Source organism: Macrobrachium rosenbergii, chromosome 50 (genome assembly GCF_040412425.1).
Source record: "Macrobrachium rosenbergii isolate ZJJX-2024 chromosome 50, ASM4041242v1, whole genome shotgun sequence".
NCBI lineage: Eukaryota > Metazoa > Arthropoda > Malacostraca > Decapoda > Palaemonidae > Macrobrachium > Macrobrachium rosenbergii.
In genome coordinates this window covers 5,692,883-5,719,446 of record NC_089790.1, presented here as the reverse complement: position 1 = coordinate 5,719,446, position 26,564 = coordinate 5,692,883, and the positions used below count along the sequence as shown (strand labels likewise).

Sequence of the window (26,564 nt, the reverse complement as noted above, 5' to 3'; positions counted from 1 at the left end):
CGATGCAAGGTGGAGACAAAAATAAGGAAATAGATAATCAGGGGGGACAGAGGTGATGTCAACAGTGTTACAAAAATGTGAAATTAGAATGGCAGAATAAATTAAAAGATGTGGCTTAGGATTATGTATTTGGTTTTAAAGTATACTGTACAGTTAGATGGCTTATGGCTAACTAAAAAGATTAAGTAAAAGTGTTCTATTCAAATGAAGCAAACTATATTTCATATATTGCACTGTCAGACTGAAAGGAACATGAATGTTTTTAGGCCTGAATTACATTTATGAACTAAACAGGACGCATACTGAATCATAGTGTATCTATGTACATTCTCATAATCTTTCACTGTGGTAGGACATAGACCGTATTAAATTGAGGTTTGAACTACTGTAGTAAATGTCATTGACATTTTTCTCATACTTTTGTAAATTGAATGCATCATGAACAGTAATACACAATTTCCAATACTTTTCTGTAGGTTTTTTCTTAGTTGTTTACTGTTTGCAGATTTTCTACCTAAGATATGTCCAAACAAAACAGAACTGAAAAAAATAGTAAAATATTTGAACGTAGTTCTTTGATTTAATATTCTAATATTAAGGATGGGGAAAGTAAGAAAAATCATTATCTTTGTTTATTTTTGGAGGCCCCCATTTTGGCCTCTTTGAGACTTTTGAGTCTTTTGGCAGCCTCTATTTATTTGTCAGTTACACCTTGTTCTCCTTTGTAACTGGTTTTGAATAGAATGGTCTTGAATATATTCTTAATTTTTTTTTTTAGTTTTTTCATCTTTGGCACCTTACTAGTAGTCTTGGTGCTAAGTATCAAGAGATCCTTTATCTAGTATATTTATTGGATGTTTGCTTCATTATTATATTGTTTTCAATGTTCTCGAGCGTATTTTTATCCATTACACACACACACACACGGTATTTTAATTTCACATCTTGAATTAATACTGTATGTAGCCACTGAGGCACAGTAAAGATGGACATGACCATATCTTTATATATTTATTAATTATTAATTTGGTGCTCGTGGTAATGAAGCCATGTAATTTCATCAGTAAATAATATGGCAGAACATTATAGAAATTGTGTTTAGTAGTGTAGTCTTGTGATTACGTAGTTATTCACAAGTATTTTTGACTCGCTAATTTTTAACTTCTTTTTGTCACTGCCATGAATATTTTATATGTAATATTTAGATATTCATCAGTTAATCAGATGACATAAATAGGTGATTTTAATCTCTCGTGGCCCCAGAACGCTTTTGTTCCCCTGCCTTTTACCATGCATATTTTATTTTCAGGTATGCAAAGTATCACTGTCATAGTTAGATTGTAAGAAAACTGACTATTTTATATATGGACTTTAAAAATTCAGTGGCAGGGTTTTTATTCTGTATCAAATGGAAAGGTCAATTAGCTGGATATTTGACTCCTCATTATCTTGATTTTCTATCCAGAAGTAACTCGTAGTTGGTGAGCTTTCCCTTATTTTAAGTGTTTTTAATGCAAATATTGCTTAATGCATGTAGGCCTATCTGGACCAAACCTAAAGGGAAGCTAAGAACTGAGTAAGAAGGATGGGAGGGTGGGGCCTTACCAAGAGTATATCACACTGTCAGTTGTATGTACTAATTATAGTTGTGCTATGTGAAACATAACACTTGCTATATACATCCCTTCCAGAGTTTCAAAAACTTAGTGCTATGTGAAACATAACACTTGCTAATGCACATCCCTTCCAGAGTTTCAAAAACTTAATCATTGCTCTGAGAAAAAGTTTCATTTTAACCTGTATTTGATAAGTGAAAATAGGCCATTTGCATCAGAGTATGGAACAACGATAACTTACTTGTGGAATTAAGAAGGAGATGAACATGATCTAGATGTGGACAGAAATTTGCAGTGGTTTTTTGTTTTGGAACAGTAGAAAACACATTGTAGATTGATTGCCTGTGAGATATGTAATATTTAAAAAGCTAAACACTTCAGATCTTTCCAGAAATAAATACCAGAGTTGGCAATATTGCTAACATTTCTTGTGAGGTATGAAGAGTAAAATTTGATAACCCATGATTTTTGCTTATACAGGAATTGATGATAGCAGGGAGAAACACGTTTTTGATGAAAAATTCTGGTAGATTTAATTATGGAATGAAGTAGATGTGGTAATTGAATTAAGATTTTAATAAAGCAACGAGAAATGTGTAAGTAATGTTACAGATATGTTTTTAAAAGGAAAAAGTTGTAAATTTTTAAATCTGGTTGTTGTTTGTGACACTTTGGAATATCAGACAAGAAGTTTGCTTAAGCTAAGATAGGGAAAAGATAATTCTTTGCCTTCATGTAGAATAAAAGTTACTTTACATTCAGTAACAAAGATATAATGTTATAAAATAAGGGAAGGTATCGTAATATTTAATGTGAGAGGAGATTGTAATAATTTTGGTTTAACTGGGAAAGTTGCACAAGACTGTGTAGCTAATGAGACAAGAGTAAGAAAATGTAAAAAAGAATTATATAAGCAGTGAATCATGAATAAGTGTCCAAGGCGATAAACTCATGAGAAAGAATGGTATCCAGTGACAATGCAGTTATGGTAATTGCCCATCTGTTGCACATACGTTTTGTGCAATTTTGCACTCTTGAATATATTTGCAATTTAGGAAGTTGCAAATATATTTAGGATTCAGATTTTTATCTTTTATAGTTTGGGACTTATAGTCACCTAATATGTTAGTCTAAAGACAAGTTGTTTTGCTGAAATACTGATGAAGTTATTTTATCTGCTTACCTATATATCAGTTCCCTTTAAGATCGTATGAAGTTTTTATAGGTAATACAGTAATTTAATCAGCTTAGCTATAGTTTTTCATTTTCTCAAACTGTAATGCATTTTTGCAAAGAGGAAAAATACTTTATTTTTGTTTAGATTTAATTTTTTTCTTTTAATATATGTACAGTACTGTTAAACATGGATTCTCTCTCTCTCTCTCTCTCTCTCTCTCTCTCTCTCTCTCTCTCTCTCTCTCTCTTGTTCTTAAATTTCCAAGTGGTTCTTGTTTTTGTTCTCACAAGTGTTCATTTGTTCACATATTTATTCAGAAAACTTTAGATTGCATACATGAGATTTGATATGTTTAGAAGGTTTGACTTTGGTAATGTTACAGTGTAATCTCCAGTTTAGAAAATCAGAATATTACTCATGAAGAGTTGCTTTCATGTGACTGATCTGGTTCATTTGAGGCCTTTATCTAGTACAGTATCAAGATTAAAATAGGCATTAAGTGAACGATTGCTCTTCTTAACAGACCGCACTCCTTTTATGTAGGTTAGAGCACATTTCAGTTTCAAGAATGCACTGTAATAGATCCTCTTTTATATTAGAGGAAAATGAGATGTTCAGTATTAAGTTTATAGTACATAAAAGTTAAGTATACCTTAGTTTTACCAGACCACTGAGCTGATTAACAGCTCTCCTAGTACATAAAAGGAATCAATATGATAATGATAAGGATTCCATAAAAAAAGGAAATTATGTACAGCATATGAAATTCTTGTCTAGGGAACATACATGTTAACAAGTGCTAGAAGTTTTTGTCTTGCCAACTCGCTTTTTTTTTTTTTTTTTTTTTTTTTTTTTTTTCCAAAAGCAAATTGACCATGGCAGTTTTTCTAAATCTACATGACTTAGGCATATGTAAAGTAATTATGATACTGATGGTACTGTATAGACCATACATATAACATACATTACTGCAAATTATATGTAAAAAAAAAGTATGTCTTAGTTTAACCAGACCACTGAGCTGGTTAACAGCTCTCCTAGGGCTGACCCGAAGGATTAGACTTATTTTACATGGCTAAGAACCAACTGGTTACCTAGCAATGGGACCTACAGCTTATTGTGGAATCCGAACCACATTATGACGAGAAATGAATTTCTAACACCAGAAATAAATTCCTCTAATTCTTCATTGGCCGGTCGGAGAGTCGAACGCCGGGCCAACAGCGTGCTAGCCGAAAGCTCTACCTACCCTTCCAATGAAGAACTAAAAATTTGTATCTTGTGTATTTGGAATCATCCATCCTGTATTAATATCTGCTAACTTTCATGTTGCTAAATTATATTCTATAATGATTTAGCAGGATTGTGTCAGTCTTGTACTGGAAAATCTCCCTTACAACAAGTGTGTTGTGTTAGCCATTCCCACACACAGTACAATGGAATGACTGCAGCTGTGTTAGATTGTAGGCTATTTCATAGCTTTATGTAGAGTATATTTTTATGCAGTAAGCTTAGTGTATAAAAGTTATGATGAAAAAATCGTTCGAATCATGCTTTATTCTTTCATGGTACCATCAGATTTTTTTACCAGTATCAAAAAATGGAGTGTGTAGTGTTGGCATATACTGAGGAATCGTTTGGCTGACAGATCATGCGAGGCAGCTAATTATAGAATGTGAGGGGACTCTGATTACAGCTGAAACACATTTATAAAAGATTTATTGCATTAATTATGTCGAACATGTAGGTCTGTGTAGCCAGACACGTGACCCTTACGAGTTGTGGGAGCATAAAACCAGACATGTGACTTATGGTGGTTGCTTAGGATAGTTTCTATGGACTTGTCTGAAGTATATGAATTGAAGGGGGTTTGGTGTCTATAGGTAGTCATTTGTCAGTTCCTTGAAATTGAAATTGACCTTGAATCCTTCACACTGTCATAGTAATTTTGATGTACAGGTACTGTACTACATACTGATTGCTTTGTTTATGTATTCGTCTATTTGATGGTTTGTCATATCTCTTCCATTATTTTTCTGCTTTTCTCAAATGGCCCCAGTTGGGAGCTGGTGCCGTCGGTGTACTTCATGCAGTGCACTGTAGGCATTAGGCTACTTACGTTTCTGCAGCGTCTCGTCGGCCCCTAGTTGCAGCCCTTTTCATCCCTTCTACTGTACCTCCGTTCACATTCTCTTTCTTCCGTCTTATTTTCCACCCTCTCCTAACAATTGATTTATAGTGGAACTGTGAGGTTTTTCTCCTGTTACACCTTTCAAACCTTTTTGCTGTCAATTTCCGTTTCAGCGCTGAATGACCTCACAGGTCCCAGTGCTTGGCCTTTGGCCTAAATTCTGTATTCCATTCAGTTCTTTCTCAAATGGCTCGTAAAGTTTGGTGCAGATTGTTTTGCAAATGAATGGATTTCTAGACTTGTTTTCATATGTATGTTTGCTTATTTTGAATTATAATAGTAATGATACTGATGTGTTTGGCGTAAGTTAATGTTTAAAAGTTCATGCAGGTATTTTGAATATAAAATATGTTATAGGAAAATCCATCCCTTAACTTTATGCTGTGATTAGTCTATCAAGAAAAGCACTGGTCTTTCATCTGTGCAGTGTGCTTATTCTGTATATGAATTGTACCATGTTAGGTGATGTGTTAATGTAGGAACACCCAAAAAACTTTCAAGACAATTTTAATCTCAGCCTTCTCGCACCTGTGGAATTCTGCTTCGTTTTAACTTCATTTTGACAATAGAGGTGTTCTAACTAGCAGTAAATAACTACATAAAGTAACTAGCAGTAAATAACTAATATCTTTACGTGCTCAGATAAAAACACTTGTATGAGTATAGTGTTTCGTAGGAAACTTTAAATTGTGTGTTAGTCAAGAAGATTTTGTCGTCTGTAAACATTCTACACAGTAGGGATTGAAGTATTTACGTAAAATGATGTGGTGTTTCCCCTTGTGTTGGGATTTTGGCTTATCTTATCCAAGAAGTTGGATTATGGTGATAAGACTAGACTTTAGTCCATTTACATAACTTTTATTTCCACATTATATAATGAAAAACTATTTTTAATGTCTTCAGCATATGGTCTTCCTCTCGTATAGTAAAAAATACAACCATGGTTAAATGTGTGTGGTAAATCTATAATATTTGTAAACAGTTTTTCCACTTTTGTCAAGGTCCTTACTAAAATGAAGAAATTACAGAATGGAAACAGTAACTATAAGAAACACCATTAGAAATTGTGAAGACATTGAGGAAGCCAGTACATAGTACTAATTGATCAGCTAAACAAGTGTTAAATGTACTATGGCCAAAATAAGACATTGTCAGGAAGAATGAAATCTTCATGAAAAAATTTAAGTTAGAAATACAGTATCAAAAATACATTTAAATAATTATGTAATGCAAACACAAGACTAGACTATGGTAGCAGTCTCTATTGTGGTCTGCCAAATTATTTAAAGTATTATTATTAAGAAGTTAGTGTTTAATTAACAAGAAAGCCCACTAATGATAAATAAATCCCCATAAGTTATAGAGTTTAATTAACAAGAAAGCCCACTAATGATGAATAAATCCCCATAAGTTATAGAGTTTAATTAACAAGAAAGCCCACTAATGATGAATAAATCCCCATAGAATTGGGTCACTCTTACCATTGATGCAAGATTTGGACATAAAATATTTTGTCACATATGTAAAAGACCTTCACATTGGGAGCATGGACAAAATTATCAATCAATGGAGCAAAGTTGCAAAAATGAAACAGTATTAAGTGGTCCTTTGGATTCATGGCACCCAAGCCAGAAAGGTATAAAAACTTGGAAACATCCAAAACAGAAACTTAAAGACATGTAAGAACAAGTTATTCAAGAAATTGTATATAAACAATTGGTAAATGGCCTCACCAGATGGACCTAATGATGGCCAAGTGGAAGTCCTCAAGAAATAATCGAGGATGGTGATGATTGTTATTGACTATGTAATTTGTCTATGGGATCGTCAGCAAAGACAATTGTAGGACTAAATTTGGTAGGAGAAGTTAAGATGAAGAGTTATTTTTAGGGTATGGATGCCTTTCAGAAATTGAGATAAAAGACCATTTTGCATCCATAATTACTGCTAAGTTTAGTATTTTTAAATGGTAAAAACTTGAATTCAAGTAAGAATTTGTGGATGTATTGTACAGTAATAATTTTTTCCTGTTTGGAGGTTAACCTGTTTTCCTAGGGTGGAGATTCAGTTCAGATGAATTTGTTTCATGAAAGAGAAGCAATTATCTTTTTAGTTATTATTATTAAAATTTCTACATAGGATTTAATTTCCTAAGATCATGTGTCTAGAGCACACTTATGATTTAGAGAACTTTTGTTCTTGTTGCCGCACAGTTAAAAGCCTATCAATTATTGATTGGCCAGAAGTTGAGAAAGGCAAAGGGATGTATTTTTATTGCAGACTCCAAACCTGAAAATATGGATTAATGAGGCTCTGAGAATGTGAGTACCCACTAATAGGAAGTGGAGGAAAAATTTCCATCTGATGACTTGTCAAAGCAGTGGTTACAAATTTTTGCAAGTTAGAGTTCTTTTTTTTTTTTAACAGGAATTGTTTGAGATATTTGGATTAAGTTTGAATTTATGGTTCATCCAAGTTTTGTCTGTGAACAAAATATTTTTTGGCAGAAATTGTTTTTATCATGGTATTAGACACTATGTTTTACTTAATGAACGGGACACTTCATAGCTTAAGTGAGTACTATACTGTAAATGCAGCATCACAAAATTAGAATTTTTTTTAATATATTTCTTGTATTTGATGGTGTACAGTATGTATGTATGTATGTTCATTACCAGTCTTGCCCAATTGGCTACATGTCTGTATGGTTTTTCATTAATGTTACCTTGCACAGCCACAGAATGGTGAATACTTATGTGAGTTTACTTCTGTATTTATTGCACGTTATATTTAAGATGATTTGTACAGATTTTCTTCTTTGATTTAAGCTTTTCATTCATTACTCTCATTTTCTCATATTAGAAAAGTTGCAGCATTTTTAGTAATGCAAGTGCCTCTTATATTCTAGAGCGAAAGGCTCGGGTCAGATAACCGGGATGTCTGACCCCAAGCATGACCGTGATAGTGACAGGGATTCCCTCACTGGTTGGACTTTGGTTGACCGTGAAGGGACTCCAGAGGACAACACTGGTGATTCTCCACAACCAGAAGGTAAAGAATCTGGTACTGATTAATATTTAGTTTTCTGTGCAAAAATACCATTTAATATTTACAGACATTTTGCCTTATGACCTTTAGTACATTTTCTAATTATTGAGATCATGTTAACTTTTTAAGGACCAGCTTTTAAAGCATTGTAAAAATTTGGATTCTGTCAAGTTTATTCATGCCTGGAGAGTTGTTCATATGTTAATGTGTCAGAGACTTTGTTTTGTTTTATGTACAAAATGTAGCCATTGTATATGCAAAGGGGGTTTGTTTTCTTCCAGAGGAGGAAGGAGCGGTTGGAACAAATGTTCCAGATGATGGCGAAGGAAATGAGGAGCTAGATGACGAATCTGGGTGTGGAATGGAAGAGGATGAAGCTGCAGAGGAGGAGGAAGAACCGTTGCCTGATGATCTGGTGTCTATGGGACAGAGGGTGCAAGAGATCAAGGGTGAGTCGATCAAGGGTGAGTGACTTGGGATATTTGTTATCCTATAACCACCCTCTTGTGCTGTGTCGCTAGCTCCGCCCATTCACTGTGAATGGGTATTGTTTTCCCCTCAGTTTTATTGTTTGTTGTTATTAACTGTGGTTATTTGGTTGTAGACAGAGTGTATGTGAAAATAATTCTTTGGTTTGTTGAGTGTTCAGGCGTACAAGCAGGTTTGTTCTCCACTTGTCTTGAATCTTTTAGATGTCTTCTTTCTGTAGAAACATTAGAAAAACCCAGCAGGTATCAAGTGATTTTATTCTATCCTGTGCAGTTGAGGTTAGAATTTTATTTTGATAAGATGGCATTCTTTGTCATCATCATATATTTTTTTTTTTCTGTAGAAATTCAAATGTGTTTCCTAAAAAACAAATTGTATGTTTATCTGTAATGCAATGTATGTGGCTTTAGTTGAAACATTTTGATCAGCCAAGGAACTGTTAGATATCAGTGTCTTGCATTATCGTGCCGTGCAGGGTTTTATGTCGGCGTAAAGGGAGCATTCTGCCACAGATTTAATCAAATGTTCTCTATGGTGCAGCTGTAATTATGTGAATTCTTGGTGCAGTGTCACTGAAACTCTGTAATATTCGTGTTTTGTACCATAGTACTGTATATTTATTGTTCGGAAGTAGTGGGGATTAATTTCAGAGTAGGTCACGTTTTTATTTTATTTCCTATGATTTTTCATTTTATTTTCTTATTCATTTTTTGTAGTTTTCATTTTTTAAGTACAATTTTTGGCAATCCTGATTTTAGTCTGTCATTTTTATAATAAATACTCTACCTTTATTTACCTTTATTTAATGTCACAGCCAGCTTTCTACTTTTTCAAAGTATATTTTATTAAATATTTACTTTTTTCTATTCAGATATACTCTGTATTGTTGTAATCCTTCATATTATAATTTTACTTAACTTACTAATGCCTTCTAATTGTCAATATGTTCTTTTAAGTTGACTAATGTTAATTTCTAATGAACATTTTCTTAAGTAGATTAGTGTATCATCAATGCAAGACTTTTTGATTATAATTTCAGCATCCCTAGTCATACGGTATCAGAGGATTTCCCAGAAAATCCCTGCCTTTCTAGTGTCAGTCTCCAATCCTCTCTTCTCAAAAGGTTTGACAGATTACTTCAAAAGTTAGGTACCTAGGTAGATGGGACATTGCAATAGCGCTGCTCTAGCTCAGTCCAGTCCAACTTTTGATTTACGATACAGAGAAATGGAGTATTGCATGGTCTGTTCATTGATCAGATTTAGTCTGATTTAGTCATTGATTGTAACAATTTTACACAATACTCCATTTGTTGTCTTTGGGTAGTGCATATATTTTTTTATGTTTGTCTCTAGTTTAAAGCCTTTCAGTTATTGTGTGGTTCCTTTTTCATTTAGTATAGATTATGAATATGTCAATTGTCTGCTCTTAGTAAAATTAAACTTGTTTTAATGGATCAAAGAAGAAATCGGCTAAAAAGTACAATGTGTTGCTTTAGAATACAACTACCATATTTTTAATGGTCAGTTATCCCAGAAAATACAAATTTGTGCCTTTTATCTTTAAAAAAAAATGTATTTTACAAAAGGGCATTGTATATGTGCCACATAGATTACTTGAAATGTTTGTTTATTCTGTTCTACTGTGAATGCAAATTTAGCTGATGATATTCAGTCACAGTGGTTTAGAGGGCAGGAATAATATAATTTTATAAGAAAGATTACTTTTCTTTAGAAATTATTAGTAAGATGATGAAATAATTTTAAAAGTAAAACAACAGGCAAAATAGTTCTCACAAACTTGTTTCTCTCTCAATCACTCTCTAAAACTGCAGTATACAACAGTTTATACTGCAGTTTGGGTAATGAGGCCAGTGAGTCAAATTTCTAGGCTTTCATATGGCTTGCTTGAAGGATTTGTTCCTAAATGTGAAATAAAAAATGGAGCTGGGTAAAGATTTGACAGCTAGATGGAAAGAGACCAAAGGATTGAGTAAATGTTGGAAGACAGGAGACCAAAAGAAAACATTGGCCATCATTGTAGTGTGCTATAGCAGATGCTATATTGAAGTTGGTCATCTAGACAGTAATTATAAGGTATGACCTACACTGCTGTAATGTATACTACTGCAGACACTTTAGAAGTCATAAAATTAAATATGTTTATGGGAAGAATAGTGTAAGTTTTTAATTGTTTACCATGCTAGTTTTTATTTTTCATTTCTCTGTTCTGTCGATTTTGGTAATCTTGCCTCTCCCATTGTAGTACTGGATCAGAATTGTATGACTTCCATTCATTAAATGCCAGAAAAGCAACACCTCATAGCTTTAGTGTACAGGGAGGCATGATGGCCCCATTATTAATTTCGAGTGTGGAAACACAAGGATTTGTTTATAAATTAGCCTTATATGTAGGTTGCGTCAGGAGAGACATCATTTTCATCACCGGCATTCATGAAGTAAATGCTATACATTGCTTCGTTGAATGGACTTTTGTTTCCGTTCTGAATTCTCAAGAGCCTTTTGGTTTCAGGCTTTAGCAAATTTTATATTTAGCACTGGTCTGTTTGGCTTGTAGTACCCGTAAGGATTATTGAATGAGAAGGGTAAAAGTTATCAGCATTTGTGAGAACAGGTTGAGGCAGGTAGATTTGAAAACTATGTATTTGGTTACTGTTGGAGGAAATTTATGAAGGGATTTAAAGATTTTCGTATGGTTTATTTTTAGATTTTTTTGTGAATCTGCAGTGTACTATGTTTAGAGTGACTGTTTGTATTTACAAACATTTAGATCTCTCCCCAATTGAATATCTTAACGTTCTGAATAAATTCTGAATGGTCTCTGGTGTTAACCAAGAAGCCATTTTGTGTTGTAATATTGTTTTTATGTTTAATGTTAAATAATTACAGGACACTCGTAATGGTATTAATAGGAATTATTTTTGTCTATGGAGCATGGATGTTGTACCTAATTAATGTTTTTAATTTTTTAACAGTGTTGCTTAGAAAGCTTACAGTTGTACATTGTTTGAATGAGTTTGCAGTATATTTATTAAAGTACTAATTAAAAACAACCCATGAGGTTTGTCGTGTGTTCACCCATCCTTTACCCCTGTCTCCTTCCGACTGTCCCTTAGCATCCTCCGGCTCGGACTCCAGTGACATTGAAACTCTCGAGTGCCCAGGTCCTGATGACTTTTATGAGGACCATGCCCTGGCGTACGACTCCCTGCATTCCTCCCTCCTCTCTTCCTCCATGCGCAGTTTTCTCTTTGTGAGCGAAGCAGGTGAGATTGCTAGAAAAAGGTTAATGTCATCACAGTTATTATTCTATTGTACTGCTTACTCTTGCTTGAAGTGTATGCATTAACATCATGAGTTTAAGAATAGGGTATGTAAGAAGTATTAGACCCTATTTAGTGTTATTCATTGTTCTAGTTTCAAACTTGAGCTATGTCAGGCTGAAAAAGTTCAAAGCATTGTTAGGTAATTTTTTTAAAACCATTTATCTTTTATAAACAGTTTCACAGTTTGTACCAGGCCTTGTAAAATGTGTGAAGTAGGCTAATGTTTGTGGATTTGGGCATTAGTAGTAGAATGCACCAGAGATATGCTGATGTTACCATTTTGAATTATTCAGTTGATTAGCATACGTTACCTTTTATCCTTTTATAGAATCAGTCACTGTTTGGATGTTGAAGGTAAATTGCTCCTATCTTTTCCAAATGTCTAGGGGATTTGCTGAAAAGCTTGTTATAGTTTGATAGCAACTTTATAGTTGTCCAATTGAATTGCAATTATAGACAAATTTGAGAGCATAGTGGCTACTTTACAGTGATAATTTAGGTATGGTTTCAAGTAACATCTTAATCTCAAACCTATCTTTTTCTGTAAACATAGTACGTACTGTATTCACAATTTTTAAGAACTTGTCAGTTATTTTCATGTCAGTACTTTAACAGTGCAACGTTTTGTATTTGTACATCCAATTTCTTTCATCTTTAGCATGAGTATATGTAACCTGTTTTTCTAAGTTCAGTATTAGCTGTGTCCTACAATGTTCCTTTTACATTTTATGCACATCCTGCTTGATTCCATGCATGTTCGTCGGAAGAAGGCACTGTCAGTGGTGAAAACCGCAGTAGTACTATGGTTTGCAGTAGTGGAATTTGGGAGGAGGTTGCAGATGCAGGTGTGTTTAAAATTTTCATCTTCAAAGCTAGTACTTTGCAATTCATCCCTTTTTATTGTCAAAGTACCTTGACTTTTGTGTACGGTTTGGCAAAGATCCAAAAATATGTTATCTTTTTACCTCATCAGTATGAATGTTTCTTGTATACCACTTTTGTTGCTGATGAATAATTTTACCAAGATATTGGTAGCGAACAATGCACCAATACTATTTGGCATTTGTTTGCATATGGCATCTTATTTACTGTAGCACAGAGTCAGATTTTGCCTTTCTAAAAATCATGTGGTTATGATTAATCTTGCTGAGATAATGTGGATATTGATAAAAATGTTGGTAAGCAAGCAGATGAGAAGAGTATTTCTTTGTGGAAAAAGGCTGAGTTACCTGCAATGGATCCAAACAAGGAATGTTTGTTTGCAAAGGTCAAGTAAATATTACAAACACTTTTGATGATTTTGTTGCAAAGAATGGCAAATTATTAGTATAAATCCTAACCTACCTATCCTTAACATAACTTGATGGAAGGCTCTGTCTCTCACCTGCCCTTGGGAGATTTGCTTCCCCCCACCCCCTTATCTGACCTTGAGCAAAGCTGCCTACCATACCAAAGGTCAGGTTACTGGACCAAGGAGGGCAACTTCGTGGCCTCCTAACCTGACCCTTGATTAAGTGTTCTAGGGTTAATGTGGCAATTATAAAAGATAATTGTCGGTAGCACATTAGACGTATGACCAACTAAATGTAGTCATTAATAGATATGCTGAAATGCATTTACAAGGAAACAGTTTCTGCATTCTGTGAAAATGAGTGCAATTATTTATTTTTGACAGCAGTCCCCCATAAGGGCATACCACTTACCGAGTATCGTCCAGTGCACCATAGAAAAACGTTCTTAGCAGCGTCTCTTTAGCCCTAGCTGCATCACCTTCTGTCTTTTACTTTTCTCGCATACTTATGAAAATCTTATGATGGGCTGTCCATTTATGTCTTTTAGCAATATGTTTGTCCAATTATCATCTCATGAGTACGCTACAGTTTTCACATCTCATTTAAGAGCAAAGCCTTCAGGCAAACCTTATCGAGTTAGAAATATGTATCAGTTGTCTTTTACAAATGTATAATACTGATAGTAATCTGACGCAAGTGGTATACAAGAAAATTTGTTCAAATAGATATTCTGAGAATCAACATATCATACATAATTGTAGTTTCATTATTAAATTATATCAACTTTTTCACTTTCTATATAAATGCACAACCTTTAAGTTTTTGGGAATGATGCAATATTTTTCTGTATCATTTGTTATGTAATAATAAATGTATTCAGTACAAAAAATCGTAGCATGTAAAACAAACTTTACCTAGATTTTTTATGCACTATAATGTATTTGCAAGTAACCTGTCAGTATAATTGCCAACTACAGAACAAGAATTGCTTCTTGTTATAACATCTTTTTCACAGATTATTTGAAAAGTAAAGTTGCTTTATGCCACAAATATTATATCAGACCACAAATATAAGTGGTTTGTATAATTAATAAAAGCCAGTTTTTGAAAATCAGACATTTGCAAGTGTTACATTCAAAGTGTAATGCAAAGGAAATGAATGTATAATTATTAAGATGTCTTGAGACTGAATGTAGTCTCTTCTTTTATTTCTTTTTGCAAGATTTATAGATTACTCTTGTTGATGTTTATGTCTTCTTGCAAGATTTATAGTTTACTCTTGTTTATGATGAGCATTCATGGTATTACTTGTTACAGTGCTCTTTATACTGTAATAGAAGTAATCATTGCTCCTTCATCCTCTTGCATCTTGTAAGTTATGTTTGGCAAAACAAGAGCGTCTTTCATTGTTGTATGCATATTTGTGGACACAAACTTGATTAGGAGCCATATTTACCCACCATGTTTCACAGAAGCAGAATGTTCGTGAAGGATACATTATACTCCTCAGTACTTATTTTCACAACTTCAATGACATCATTGGTTGTTTCCACTGAAAAGCTGAGACAAAATCCTTCTTGGTATAGATAAAAACAAATCCCAGTGTTGTGATCTTAATGTTGAGGACTTTGCATGTGATGAAACCACAGCTCTTCCAGTGCTCAGGAACCCTAAAGAGTGGTTCAGTTCAATACTTTTCCAGTGGTTATGCTAATCATCAATTCAATATTAGTTAGTTCTTAGGAGGGCAGTCATCCCAAGACCCTGATAACTAAAAAGAATAGTACCTTTTTCTCTTCTCTACAACAGTGAAGAGAAGAGAGGAATTGTAATGATTGCATTGTACTGCATTGGGTCAACCAGGTTGAGAGAGATCAAAACAAAAATTTTGATCCACTAGAAATCAGTCCACCAACAAAGCAAGATAAATTTTTTATTCATTTGTGTCTGCATGTGTTTACAAGCTTTTGAAAATTACTGTTAGATAGGTGAATATAGTCTAAGAAAGTTATTTACATGTTCCGATCCTGATTTGGTACAGAATTTTTTTGTATCGAAAGATATTTCAGTAGCTACTTCAGCCCTGGGGCTTGTGTTTGGTTCAAGGCCTCATAACTGACAACAAATAATTAGAATTAGGGATAGGATGTAGCATTTGGAGAGAAGGGAGGGGCTTTTGTGTATACACCAGTCTAATCTGTAACTTTGAAAGCTGTAATTCCATATAAGCTAGCTTTGAGGTTTAACTAATTATTTTGGTATGATTAGCACACAGCATTATGAAAATACCACTTTCAAAATCATTTTCATACACAAATCTATTGTATACTGAAAAATTTTGCAGCAATTCCTTTGGCCGATTCTCTCCTCAGTGATGTTATACATATATATCTTCAGTAGAGAGGGCAAAAACACATATACAAGAAGTGCATACATATATAAAATAGACAAGAATGGAATCTCTTGTATGTTAGAAGAGGTTCATTTTTATCCTCAAGTGCTGTTAGTGTTAGATCTACCTTGTCTCCCTTAAGGAAGGCAAATGCCTGTCAGTAGTGTCAAAATTACAAGGGCACAAGGTAGAATGCTTTCTATTAAGTAAAAAGTAACTAGAAGTGGAAGAAAATAGATCAAAAGTTAGCATAACCTAACAATAACTCAAGCATTATAATGCATGAAGGAATTTTGAGATTTTGGCTTACATCTCATGCCTTGAAGTCCTTGTCCCAGAACAAGAACAACCAAGTAAACTTTATCAGTCTCTCAAACGAGAGCAGTAGGCTTGAGTAAAATTGCTTTGTACTTTGTATGATTACACATTATTTTTCAAATTTCCACTTCCATCTCACCTGATCGAGTATAAGCATATAGCTACTTATTCAGGTATAAGCATATAACTACTTATTCTGTACCTAGAACCATTGTTTAGTTCCATATGGGCATAACTCACGGTAAGTAAGTTATTTATTCACATATATCATCACTGCCTGTTAAAACCAAGTGTTTTAGTAAAAAGATGTAAGATGATAAGAAATATTGTGAGTCCACAATATAACATCTTCAAATGATGTAACGACTATCTTTCTGCTTACTGTACATCTAATTGTTATGCTTGCTTAGTATGTTATGGGAGCCTTTGTGTTTTGTAATGGTTAGGAATAGGTTTGTAATCAGGTGTAATTTTTCTGCATGAACGTGATATACTTATTTTATTTCTTTTTCCTTTCCATATTTTGCTTTGCTACTTCTGTTCAATTTGTCAACAGTGATAAAAAATGAATCATTTAAGCTTTTAGCAAACTTTTTGCAACTTAGTGATCTGGTTAAACTACAAGCGAACTTTTTGCAACTTAGTGATCTGGTTAAACTACTTGGCGATAAGACTGCAAATGGTACATTGTAAATTCAGTTTTTGTTGTCCATGGCGATATCTCATTAATATGTGAATTAAGTCCAGTTATGCTTGATGGCACTGAGAGAGTTACCTGTCGTCAGGTGGTGATGCTGACCTGGAGAGTCTTGCCAGCACAGACGTCTCAGTTTTGGATGGTGAGGAAAAGAAACCAGTAGATGAAGAGACAGACTTGTCTCTGGCATCATCCCCTTCACTTCCAGAGGATCTTCCAGCAATAAAGTAAGTTGAAGTTTTCCAGTCTTTGATGATCATTTTTGGTTTCTCGATTGGTACTAAAATAAACAGCTGTTTGTAGCTGGTTTGGTACATGAATTTGTAAGTAAGCTTTTTTACTATACAAAATTGTCCTTTAATGAAATTGTATATGCATATAAAACTTGGAATATTGTCTTTAAATAAAGCCTTTGTCTAAGATTGATAAGACACTGTAGGAGTTTGTGGTGCTCCATTGTGTCATCTTCTGGCTCTTAACTATAAGTTTGGGGATTTTCTTGGAAAGAAATGAATTAGAAAGTTACATTGTTTCTGTGAAGTGGGTCCTGTTTAGGAGACTTGCATTGTGATTTAAAAGGATATTTAATTGTAAAAGTCTGAGCAAATTTGAATATTTAGTTATGCTACATTTATATATGAACTATTCACAAGGTATTTAAGCAGAAAAAGTAATCAAGAGCTGCATAAGAACTAGATTTTATTTAGGAGGCGAGCCATCTTGAGAAATAAAAGGCCTACATTTATTGCTTAATACTGTATATTAACATTCGAGATTGTTGTTACTATTGTAATTCATGATCGATGGAGTATTTAGAGCATGTCCTAGCTTTTACGCCACTGAAAAAATTAATTGTTTATGTATTTGATAAATGAATTTTTTTTTATTGCAGACCTGACACTCAGTATAGGCACACTCCAGCAGAAGATCTCAACAGCCGCCTTAATGTAGTTGTCGCCCTCACCCTGGCATGTGTTCTTGGTTTAGGCTTAGGACATTTTCTAGGTAAGTCAGCATTTTTCCATTTGATGTTGAGAATGGAAACTGGTTGAAGTTTAAGGAATGGAAAATGAATGTTACGATTGACCAATGGCTGATATTAAGGACTCTCTATATTATCAGGTGGTTTTTTACCTCTGTACCTGGTAGGAATTTATATATTACATGTTCTGTATATTCTGGGTTTCCTAATAAATGCTAGTCAATCTGCAGTCTTTGGGGTTAAAGATCTCTCAGTATTTCATTGATCCATGCCTGTCTTTAGTCTTTCCAGTGCCTACATTTTACTCTATTGGCCTACTTAAGTATTTTAAAGTTAGAGTTCCATAGAGTATCAGTATGGCCAAGGCACCAAGTATATGATGAAATACTGTTCACAAGCTAAGTAGTATGGTTTACTCCCGTATACCATTTTCTTGATGCCTTCTACTTGTGACATGACAAGACTGGTATTACACACATTTTTGTATGTATCTAAATTCATAGCCTTTTGGGATGTAAGACGAGGATTGTTAAATCAGTTAACAGTCAGTCCCAAGCTGGAACAAATTGGATGGGTTAATTTTATTGGAAAGGGCACATGGAACTTCTAAAAAATGCAAAACTCCAAATTATTTTAATACTGTAGTTCTCAAATAACCCCTTGTATCCAGCAGCCTTTCAGCAGGTAAGAGGTACCATTAATCCTGATCGAAGATTTGAATGAAGTAAGTTCATTGAAAGTGAATGGGTTAAATGTTGGAACAATGGCGGGAAAGAGTCTAGAGGTGGTGGAGACGCTGATAAGATGAAGTTTAAGTACTGTGCAGTAGGCTAGTCGTTATAAAACATCTTGAACAGAAACAGTTAGTACTTACACAGAAAAATATAATTGTTCAAGTGGTAATAAAAACTGTGTATTACCTTTTAACAAGAATACAGACCATCACCTTTAAAGTAGAGAATATTGCTTATAGGGGAATGGTTGAACAGACATTATTACTAAGATAGCCATATGATGGTGCCAGTTAGCTGGTGTGGAACTCCACTTCATACCCACAGAATATCCTTCACTTTATCGTTCAGCCATTCATTGTGAAGTTGTGTGCACTACTGCTCTCTCCTCTCCTTTCCCTTGGATGAATGTAGCTGAGTTTAACAATCTGTTGTTTCTTTGTTTTTTGTTTGTATTTAGTTGCTGTTACTGTTTTTTTGTATTGCTGTGTCTTTTCTCATAAGGAGAAGAAACAAGCAACGTATATGTGAGGGTCTTGTGTGGCCTTGTGGCCTCTTCATGTATCCTACATGTTTGTTCTCATTGCTGAGGCCTATCCATTCTTCCCATGAGGAATGTTTGAAGTGGACTTCTCCTCATTGGGAAAGATTTAGCAAGAGAAAAAGTAAGGACAAAAGGCATTTGCTGACATCAGGTACTTTCACTCCAACAGTCATTGAATCTGGCTGAGACCTTTACTTTGCCATCTTCTATCACCTTTCACTTTCCAAGATTGTTGTAAAGGGTTAGGTCTCATGACCTTTCACCTCCCAACATTGTTGTAAAGGGTTATGTCTCCTCCGCTGAAAAGTCTTGCCACTCTTCGAATGAAAGTTAAATCTATCTCCGGTCTCTTCCTCCCAACAAACCAACTTCATTAGTGCTTTTTTCTAAAAGTTCTGATCAGTGGACTTCAAGCAGGCTATGTGGGAAGAGGAAAAGGTGAAGGTCTTGGCGATCCTCCTGGCATCCACATCATCATCATCATCGTTGTCTCATTCTTCATCATCATCATCCTCTTCTCAAGACTTGCCCCACTTGCAAGCTGAGGAGGAGGAAGGGAAAATTGAAGATGTTGGCTATGAACAAATAGACAGACTTGCAGTAAATGATCCAGTTGGCCACCAAGCATATAGCAAACTATGTGCCTTGAAACTAACAATTGGTAGTAGCAGGTTGTCTTTTCTTGTACTTGGAATGGTGTCTTGAGATTTGTGTAGGTGAACAAGTAGGTTATGTAAAAAGTGAAGTGTTTGGGCTGAAATGGTAACAGTTTTTAATACTTGGGTGAATTTTATCAGTGTACATGCACTATTCCTTCTGTAGAATTCTTTTTAGTATTTTACTTTTCTAATTTGGAAAAGTTGCTAAGAGAGTCTGATCAAATGTGCATCAACCTTGCTTCTCATTCCAGAATAAGGTTCTTAAGCGGAAATGAAGACCCTCTGATAAGTGGCCCATGGGTCATAAACTAGTCTAGTATTCCGTAGGTATTTCTTGAATTGTTGCTCAGCTAAACCAGTTCAAGAAATGGGGAGCTCAGTAGAAATGGTTTCTTATTCAAGGTTTTCACTGGAATGAGGTGTTCAGCTTTGTTGGGAAAGCTCTTTTGGTGTTTGGTGATGCTTCTTAAAGTTATATGTGCAAGTTACTCTCTCATCTGCTGATGCCCAAGGAACTGTTGGAAGAAGGTTATGTCAAATTTTGTTACCCATAATGAAGCCTACAACAGGGAGTGGTTGGGATAAACAAAAGTCTAGATAATTTTTTTTCCAGTTTTGGTATGATTGGATTTGATGTTGGTCCTATAGGGTGTAAGTAATTGTTTAAACCCTCCCCCAAGGAAAAATGACTGATACTTGTGTAAAAATACGCATTATTTATTAGGGTCTTGGTTCTTAGCCGTCAAATACTCTCTCTCTCTCTCTCTCTCTCTCTCTCTCTCTCTCTCTCTCTCTCTCTCTCTCTCTCTCTCTCTCTCTCTCTCTCTCTCTCTGGCCTTGAGTGGTTCTTAAGTAATCTCTCTCTCTCTCTCTCTCTCTCTCTCTCTCTCTCTCTCTCTCTCTCTCTCTCTCTCTCTCTGGCCTTGAGTGTTCTTGAGTAATGTGTGTTTGTAAAGGTTAGGAGATATTTTTCCATATTAATGTATTACTGTATTTTTGTCAATTTTCTACATACTGATTCAGGAGAATAAAATTGGTAATATTCAGAGTTTATTTTATCACAAGTTTTGTTGGTATAATGGCTGTGATTCAATAACTTTCCGGCTAGTTAGCTGTTTTGCTTTTTTTGAGTCGCTAGGGATTTGATAACGTCCATGCTAGTGAGCTATTATGCAAATAATATGTTATCAATTTTCAGGCCTAGTGGATCTTTCTGTTGGTGAAGAAGATACAGGTTTGCAGCTTAGCCATTGCAGTTACATGTGTTTTTATGTTATTCAGTACTATACTAACATTTTCTTTTATACCTTTGGGAATCTTATTGCACTTGAATACATTGATGGATTGCCTATTAGATTGGTTTTGATTAACATTGTCTGCTTTCTTTTATTGTGATTTAGAACTGTTGAGAGTACCTTAAAAGACTGTTAGCATCCCATGTACTGTTTAACAGTCTTTGTAATTAATTAACCGTTCTCATTGACTTGCTAGTTCTTATCATTCTGTCATTCATTATTTTTGAGTACTTGTGTATTTTGTAAGAAGTCTGTGGAAAACAACATCTATCTTATGAATCTAAAACTGTTATGCTTATTAACACCGAAATATTTTTTGGCTGTTGAACCTCATTATTTATTAAATAAATATTGAGGAATTTCTTTGCCAGATACCATTGGCATGTATACTTTAATTTGATACTAAACTATAGATATATTTGATATTGTGAGTGTTGCTTTGTAAGTAACAACATTTTATAGCATAATTTTCATAGCCCATTAGCTGATTGTTTTCATTGCTTTCTTATGAACAACCATAATGCAGGCTTTCATATTGCTTTAAAATTATTAAAAATCCAAGAGCTTGCTAGTGCTACATGTGTTTATGCAGAAAACTGCTTCTGTGTAATTTTTACACTGAACCAGGCCAGATCAGTTTGATGAAAAGGTATATGCGTATTATGCCCTCTCTTGTAGAGCTCACGTTATTTCCATTATTTCAGGTTGGTCCAGTCGTACTGTTTGGCAAGAATCTATGAACTCTGCGCAGGTACGTAAGCTCCGGCAGCTGCAGGATGACCTGGTGTCTTGCATGAACAACCCCCTTCAGGATCCTCCTCTGCATACTCCTTCTCCTGACCTTAATGAGCCAGACCTTATTTTTAAAGCTCCACCTCCTCCTGAAATCATCTCTCCAATTCCAAGAAAAGGAGTAGATAGTCCTCTAATGAGCGATAGAGATGATGATTGTGTGTTGCTTACTGACTCCTTTGTAGAATCCCTTATAACCCCGTTAGAAGATGCTGGTGTTGTGCTTAACCCTGGAAAGAGAAAAATGGACATGCCAGACTTTCCATTCATGAATGATGACCTAGCCGAGACCGATCCAACTTTCACAACACCAAGTTTGATAAATGAAAAAGTTAATTTTATTTCTGAAGTAGATGTAAATGCATTAAAGAACATTCCAAATTCCTGCTCCAATTGTCATGACAACAACAAACCTATTATTGAAGAAGGAAGCATTTTAGACCACAACACTCATCCGGTGGAAGGAGAGGAGATAGTAAGAATATCTCCATGCTCACCATCACTGGCAAATCGTGAATCTGATTTGATTGTTGAAAATGTAAAGGAACCTGTAGAACAAGTAAAGAATATGTATCAGTACATCCCATCTTCAGATTATACCCAGCATCCCCAGGAGAGTTTGAATGTTCCTGTGGATGTTTCATCACCCTTGTTCTCCTGGGACACGCCCTCTCAACTGGAAGAAGATGATTTGTCGGCTGAAATCCCCGCTTCTCTAGGATTAGAGTCCCAGCAGGTGTGACTAACAAGCTTTGTTTTTATATTTAGGTAATAGCATGCATGCCTTACATTTAGTAAGCTTAACCTTTTTACAAGGAACTTTATTAAAGTCTGTAGTTCAGGCTGTGGAATTGTGATACTGTAAAATGTTATTTAAACGTGCAGTATGATATTTCCTTACCATATGCAAAGTTATTGAATATCTGGGAAAAAGTATAGCTGTGAGGTCTTAAAAGGTACTGAGCAAGTTCAACTTTGGTAACTTAATTTCAATTATTTTGTTATTGCTTTTGAAAATAAGGGCTCAACTGTACACAAAAAAGAAAGAGTAACATAAGTGTCACACCACTGACTTGGGAAAAGAAAATCTTCGATACTATATTTACTGAACATCCTCCCCCACCCAAGGGACCTCTTGCCACACACACACAAGAGACAAGTCAAGGTTTAAGGAATTGGGAAAGTTTAGATTTTGAGTACTGTGTACAAAGGAAAAAATTTAACAGGGCAGAGTTGGGCAGATTGGAAATAGTAAAAGAATGTATAGAATTTTTTGACAAAGTTACTAATGTAAAATTGTAATTTTTCTCTTAGAAGAAGGCCAAAGAAGGAGAAGGCTAATTCTTAAGCCTGTAAGCTAAATCATTAAATTTTCCCAATTCTGACCTCTAAATCATTTTCCACTTTATTCATTTGAATGCCTTTTCACTTTGTCTCTAGTTTAATTTTGTGTGCAATCGTAAGTACAGTAACTTTTTGCCAGCATATCCCTTGAGTGGGTATAATTTTCCTGTATTACTTGATCATCTATTATTTACATTTAGATTTCTTTACAGGGTGTAATTTTCCTTTTAAATGTTTTTAGATTTTTCCAATAGGTATGATTACTTATTATCGATGATACACCAGTGATTTGGAGTTGGTGGAGTCCCTCAGTCATAACAATCAGCAGTTGTTTAGTTATTTCTTATGGTCATATTTGCTTTGTATTTCATGAATATTTTTCTTTAATATTTCTTCCTTATAGTGTAAATTTGTGCTAATCATTTGTAAGTAGGTGCTCTTATGTGATTAATTATAATTTTTGAGTGGCTAGGAACTTATCCCCAATAAATCAGTGTAATGGGGTATCATTATCTGATTGATTGCTCAACAGTTAATTCGAAGAACCTGACCCTGTTGAATAACATTTGCTTGTATTCCATTTTACAGTAAATAGAGAAAGAGACAACGTAGACAATGTTTAGGAAAGTGGGTCAAGTGATAATTTAATTTGTAGTTTGTTCATGCAACTTACCTGTCAGATATATATATAGCTGTATTCTCCGAAGTCCGACAGAATTCCAAAAACTTGCGGCACACGCAGTGGGGCCAGGTGGTTAATACCCATTCCCGCCGCTGGGAGGCGGGTATCAGGAACCATTCCCATTTTCTATTCAGATTTTCTCTGTCGCCGGTACTGTCAACAACTGTTTTCAGTACCTCCGTCTTTGGATTTCGTAAACTCGTTATTTTCCACTTAAGTATTCTATTTGACTTTTGGTTTTTGTCTTTGGATTGTGGATTGGCATACGCTTTTGTGGAATTTGCTTTTGATTGCTCTTTGGATGATGTCTGGATCTAGTTATGCTAGCTTCAGAGTATGTTGTGTGAATGAGTTTAAGGTGAGGCTACCGAAAGTTTCGGTAGATCCTCACTTTATATGCATGAGGTGTAGGGGGCAGGTTTGCTTGATAAATGATCGCTTACTTTGCCTCCCACCCTGCTAATTTATTAGTTCAGGATTTCATTCTCGCACTAATAGTGCTCCTTTTTGCATCTGGAAGATGGCTAACAAAATATTATCTATTGCGAAGGTGCATAGATTGAGCGAGTCAGCGATAATAAAGAAGAAACAATAGTAACGCTGGGTCAGTCAAAGTGCACGCTTGAAAACGGACTCGTAAGGCGGACGCTGAAGAAGGATATGTCCAATAAAGTTTTCGTAACTATGTTGTTACAACAAAATCAAACACTTATGGAGTTATTAAAGGAAATGTAAGGTTTGTTTTTGGAGAACTAGAGTGACGTCACGTAGGCAATGGCTGCCTCCTAGTAAAAAGTAAACAAACGCTTTCGCGAGTTCAAAGTAGCACGGTAAACGTTAAAGATGCCATAATTTACTCAGGTCGGTATCAAACATTAGTTTTAGTCAGGGTGAGGAGATAACCTACCATAATTTTAGTTAAAACGACGAGAATAGGTTTTATCTCGCCGAGACTGATTTAAATCTACCGGCCTAACGTAGGCGAGCCAAATTCTAGTACTCGTAGGCTAAGCGGGAGTTGAGACTTCCCAAGTAGGTAGCCTATTTCACTATAATTGACTGGGGGGCCTTTCTGTCAAGCATGCTTCGTCTCCCAGTCGTGCTCACCGCTGGCTGGACCGCCATCGTGACGTTCCGCAAGCAGCTATCCTGGACGCTTCTGTGGCTGCTCGTCAGGACGCTCCTCTCGCTGCCGTGCAGGACGCTCGGCTGGACCACCAGCGTGACGCTCCACAAGCAGCTATCCTGGACGCTTCTGTAGCTGCTCGTCAGGACGCTTCTCTCGCTGCCGTGCAGGACGCTCGGCTGGACCGCCATCGTGACGCTCCGCAAGCAGCTATCCTGGACGCTTCTGTAGCTGCTCGTCAGGGCGCCTCTCTGCCGTGCAGGGCGCTGACTGGACCACCAGCGTGACGCTCCACAAGCAGCTATCCTGGGCGCTTCTGTAGCTGCTCGTCAGGGCGCTCGCTGCCGTGCAGGGCGCCGGCTGACCGCCATCGTGGCGCTCCGCAAGCAGCTATCCTGGGCGCTTCTGTAGCTGCTCGTCAGGGCGCTCCTCGCTGCCGTGCAGGACGCCGGATGGACTCTCGGGAGGGCGCCTCTTTGGTTGCTCGGGCGACGCTTCAGAGCAATCAAAGTCTGCGGGAAGCGTAGATCCCATCTGCGTGTTGGACCGCAAGGCCTTCGTTTCTCCCATTGAAGAGGAGAAGTCTCTTGTGAGTCGGAGCCTGCAGTCCTTGAGCAGCCTCCCCCTTCCTCGTCTACGGACTACCAGGTGTTAGCCGGCCTTTCTTAAGGACTTGTTTGGCGACAAGTTTCAAACCCTCGCCCACTCTCTCTCTTCCTTCGCAGTTTGCTTTGTCCTAGACGAGGAGAGCGCGGGGTTTGTCAAGATGACTTCGTCTCTGGCGTGAAGAAGGCCTTCAAGAAGGTTAACACCTGGATGGAGGAAGGAAGACCCAAGGCAAGACTTCTTTTTGCCCTGCCTCCGTCCAAGCTGAGCGGCAAGGCAGGTATGTGGTAAGAGACCGGGGAGGATGTCGGCTCAAGAGTTCCTTCGTTGTCCCTGGAAGACTTCGCTAGCTTGGTCGACGCGCCTAGAAGGTCCCTCCTGTCGGCTGCCAAAGTGTCCTGGACTATGTCGGAGACGGATCACCATTTGAAAGGACTGTTTCGAACCATGGAGGTCTTCAATTTCCTGGACTGGTGTTTGGGGGCTCTAGACGTCAGGATTAGGAGTCCCGACTCGATCTGCCTGGGGGAGCTGTCCAGCGTGTTGAACTGCACGGACAAGGCAGTCAGGGATGGCTCGGAGGAACTGGCTTCCCTCTTTTGTACGGGCCTCTTGAAGAAGAGGGCCTTGTACTGTAACTTTACAGCCTATGGCCCTACCAGCCAACGGCCATACCACGTTAAGCACCGCTTCTCGTGCGATCAGCGAAGTTAAGCAACGTTGGGTCTGGTCAGTACTTGGATGGGTGACCGCCTGGGAACACCAGATTCCTTTGGCGTCATACTTTTGCAAAGTCAGTTTCTCCGTCGCAGAGGGCTTTGCTGTTCTCCCCCGTTTTCGAGCCATCTCTTCCCCAGTCCTTGTTCAAGGATCTCTCCTCCAGCTTGAAGGAGGCCACTCAAGACCTCTTGGTCCACTCGTCAAGACGCCCGCAGTCCCTTTGATGTCGTTGTCGGGTCAGACCTCCAGGAAGTAGAAGCCCTTTCGTGGGAGGAGCTTCTTCCTCGAGATCTTCTCCCGAGGTAGAGGTCTTTTCAGAGGCGGAGCCCCCCTAAACCTTGGGGCAGGAAGTGATTTGCAGCGCCTCAGACACCTGTAGGAGCCAGGCTTCTTTCGTTTATGCGAGCCTGGAGAGCAAGAGGGCAGACACCTGGTTCCTTGAAGTTATCGAGAGAGGATACAAGATCCCTTTCTCGACTCACCACTTCTGTGCACGTCGCCCAGGGATCTGTCGTCC

General features: G+C 36.6%; 1 protein-coding gene and 1 pseudogene across 50 annotated transcripts in view; both read left to right on the top strand.

Moving 5' to 3' along the window:
* The window catches only part of LOC136832534 (calponin homology domain-containing protein DDB_G0272472-like), a 272,974-nt gene that overhangs the window by 229,178 nt on the left and 17,232 nt on the right, over positions 1-26,564 (top strand). For 7 of the 50 annotated variants that reach the window (XM_067093509.1, XM_067093476.1, XM_067093475.1 and 4 more), the window contains exons 2-9: positions 7,893-8,035; positions 8,314-8,496; positions 11,658-11,807; positions 12,635-12,712; positions 16,655-16,793; positions 17,459-17,571; positions 20,681-20,716; positions 21,482-22,305. In XM_067093509.1, coding sequence (XP_066949610.1) covers positions 7,893-8,035; positions 8,314-8,496; positions 11,658-11,807; positions 12,635-12,712; positions 16,655-16,793; positions 17,459-17,571; positions 20,681-20,716; positions 21,482-22,305 — 1,666 coding nt within the window. Of the gene's footprint in view, positions 1-7,892; positions 8,036-8,313; positions 8,497-9,560; positions 9,645-11,657; positions 11,808-12,634; positions 12,713-16,654; positions 16,794-17,458; positions 17,572-20,680; positions 20,717-21,481; positions 22,306-26,564 lie in introns of all 50 variants that reach the window. The other 43 variants (XM_067093489.1, XM_067093488.1, XM_067093487.1 and 40 more) reach the window with 21 other exon arrangements.
* LOC136832936 (5S ribosomal RNA) lies at positions 25,989-26,105 on the top strand (annotated as a pseudogene).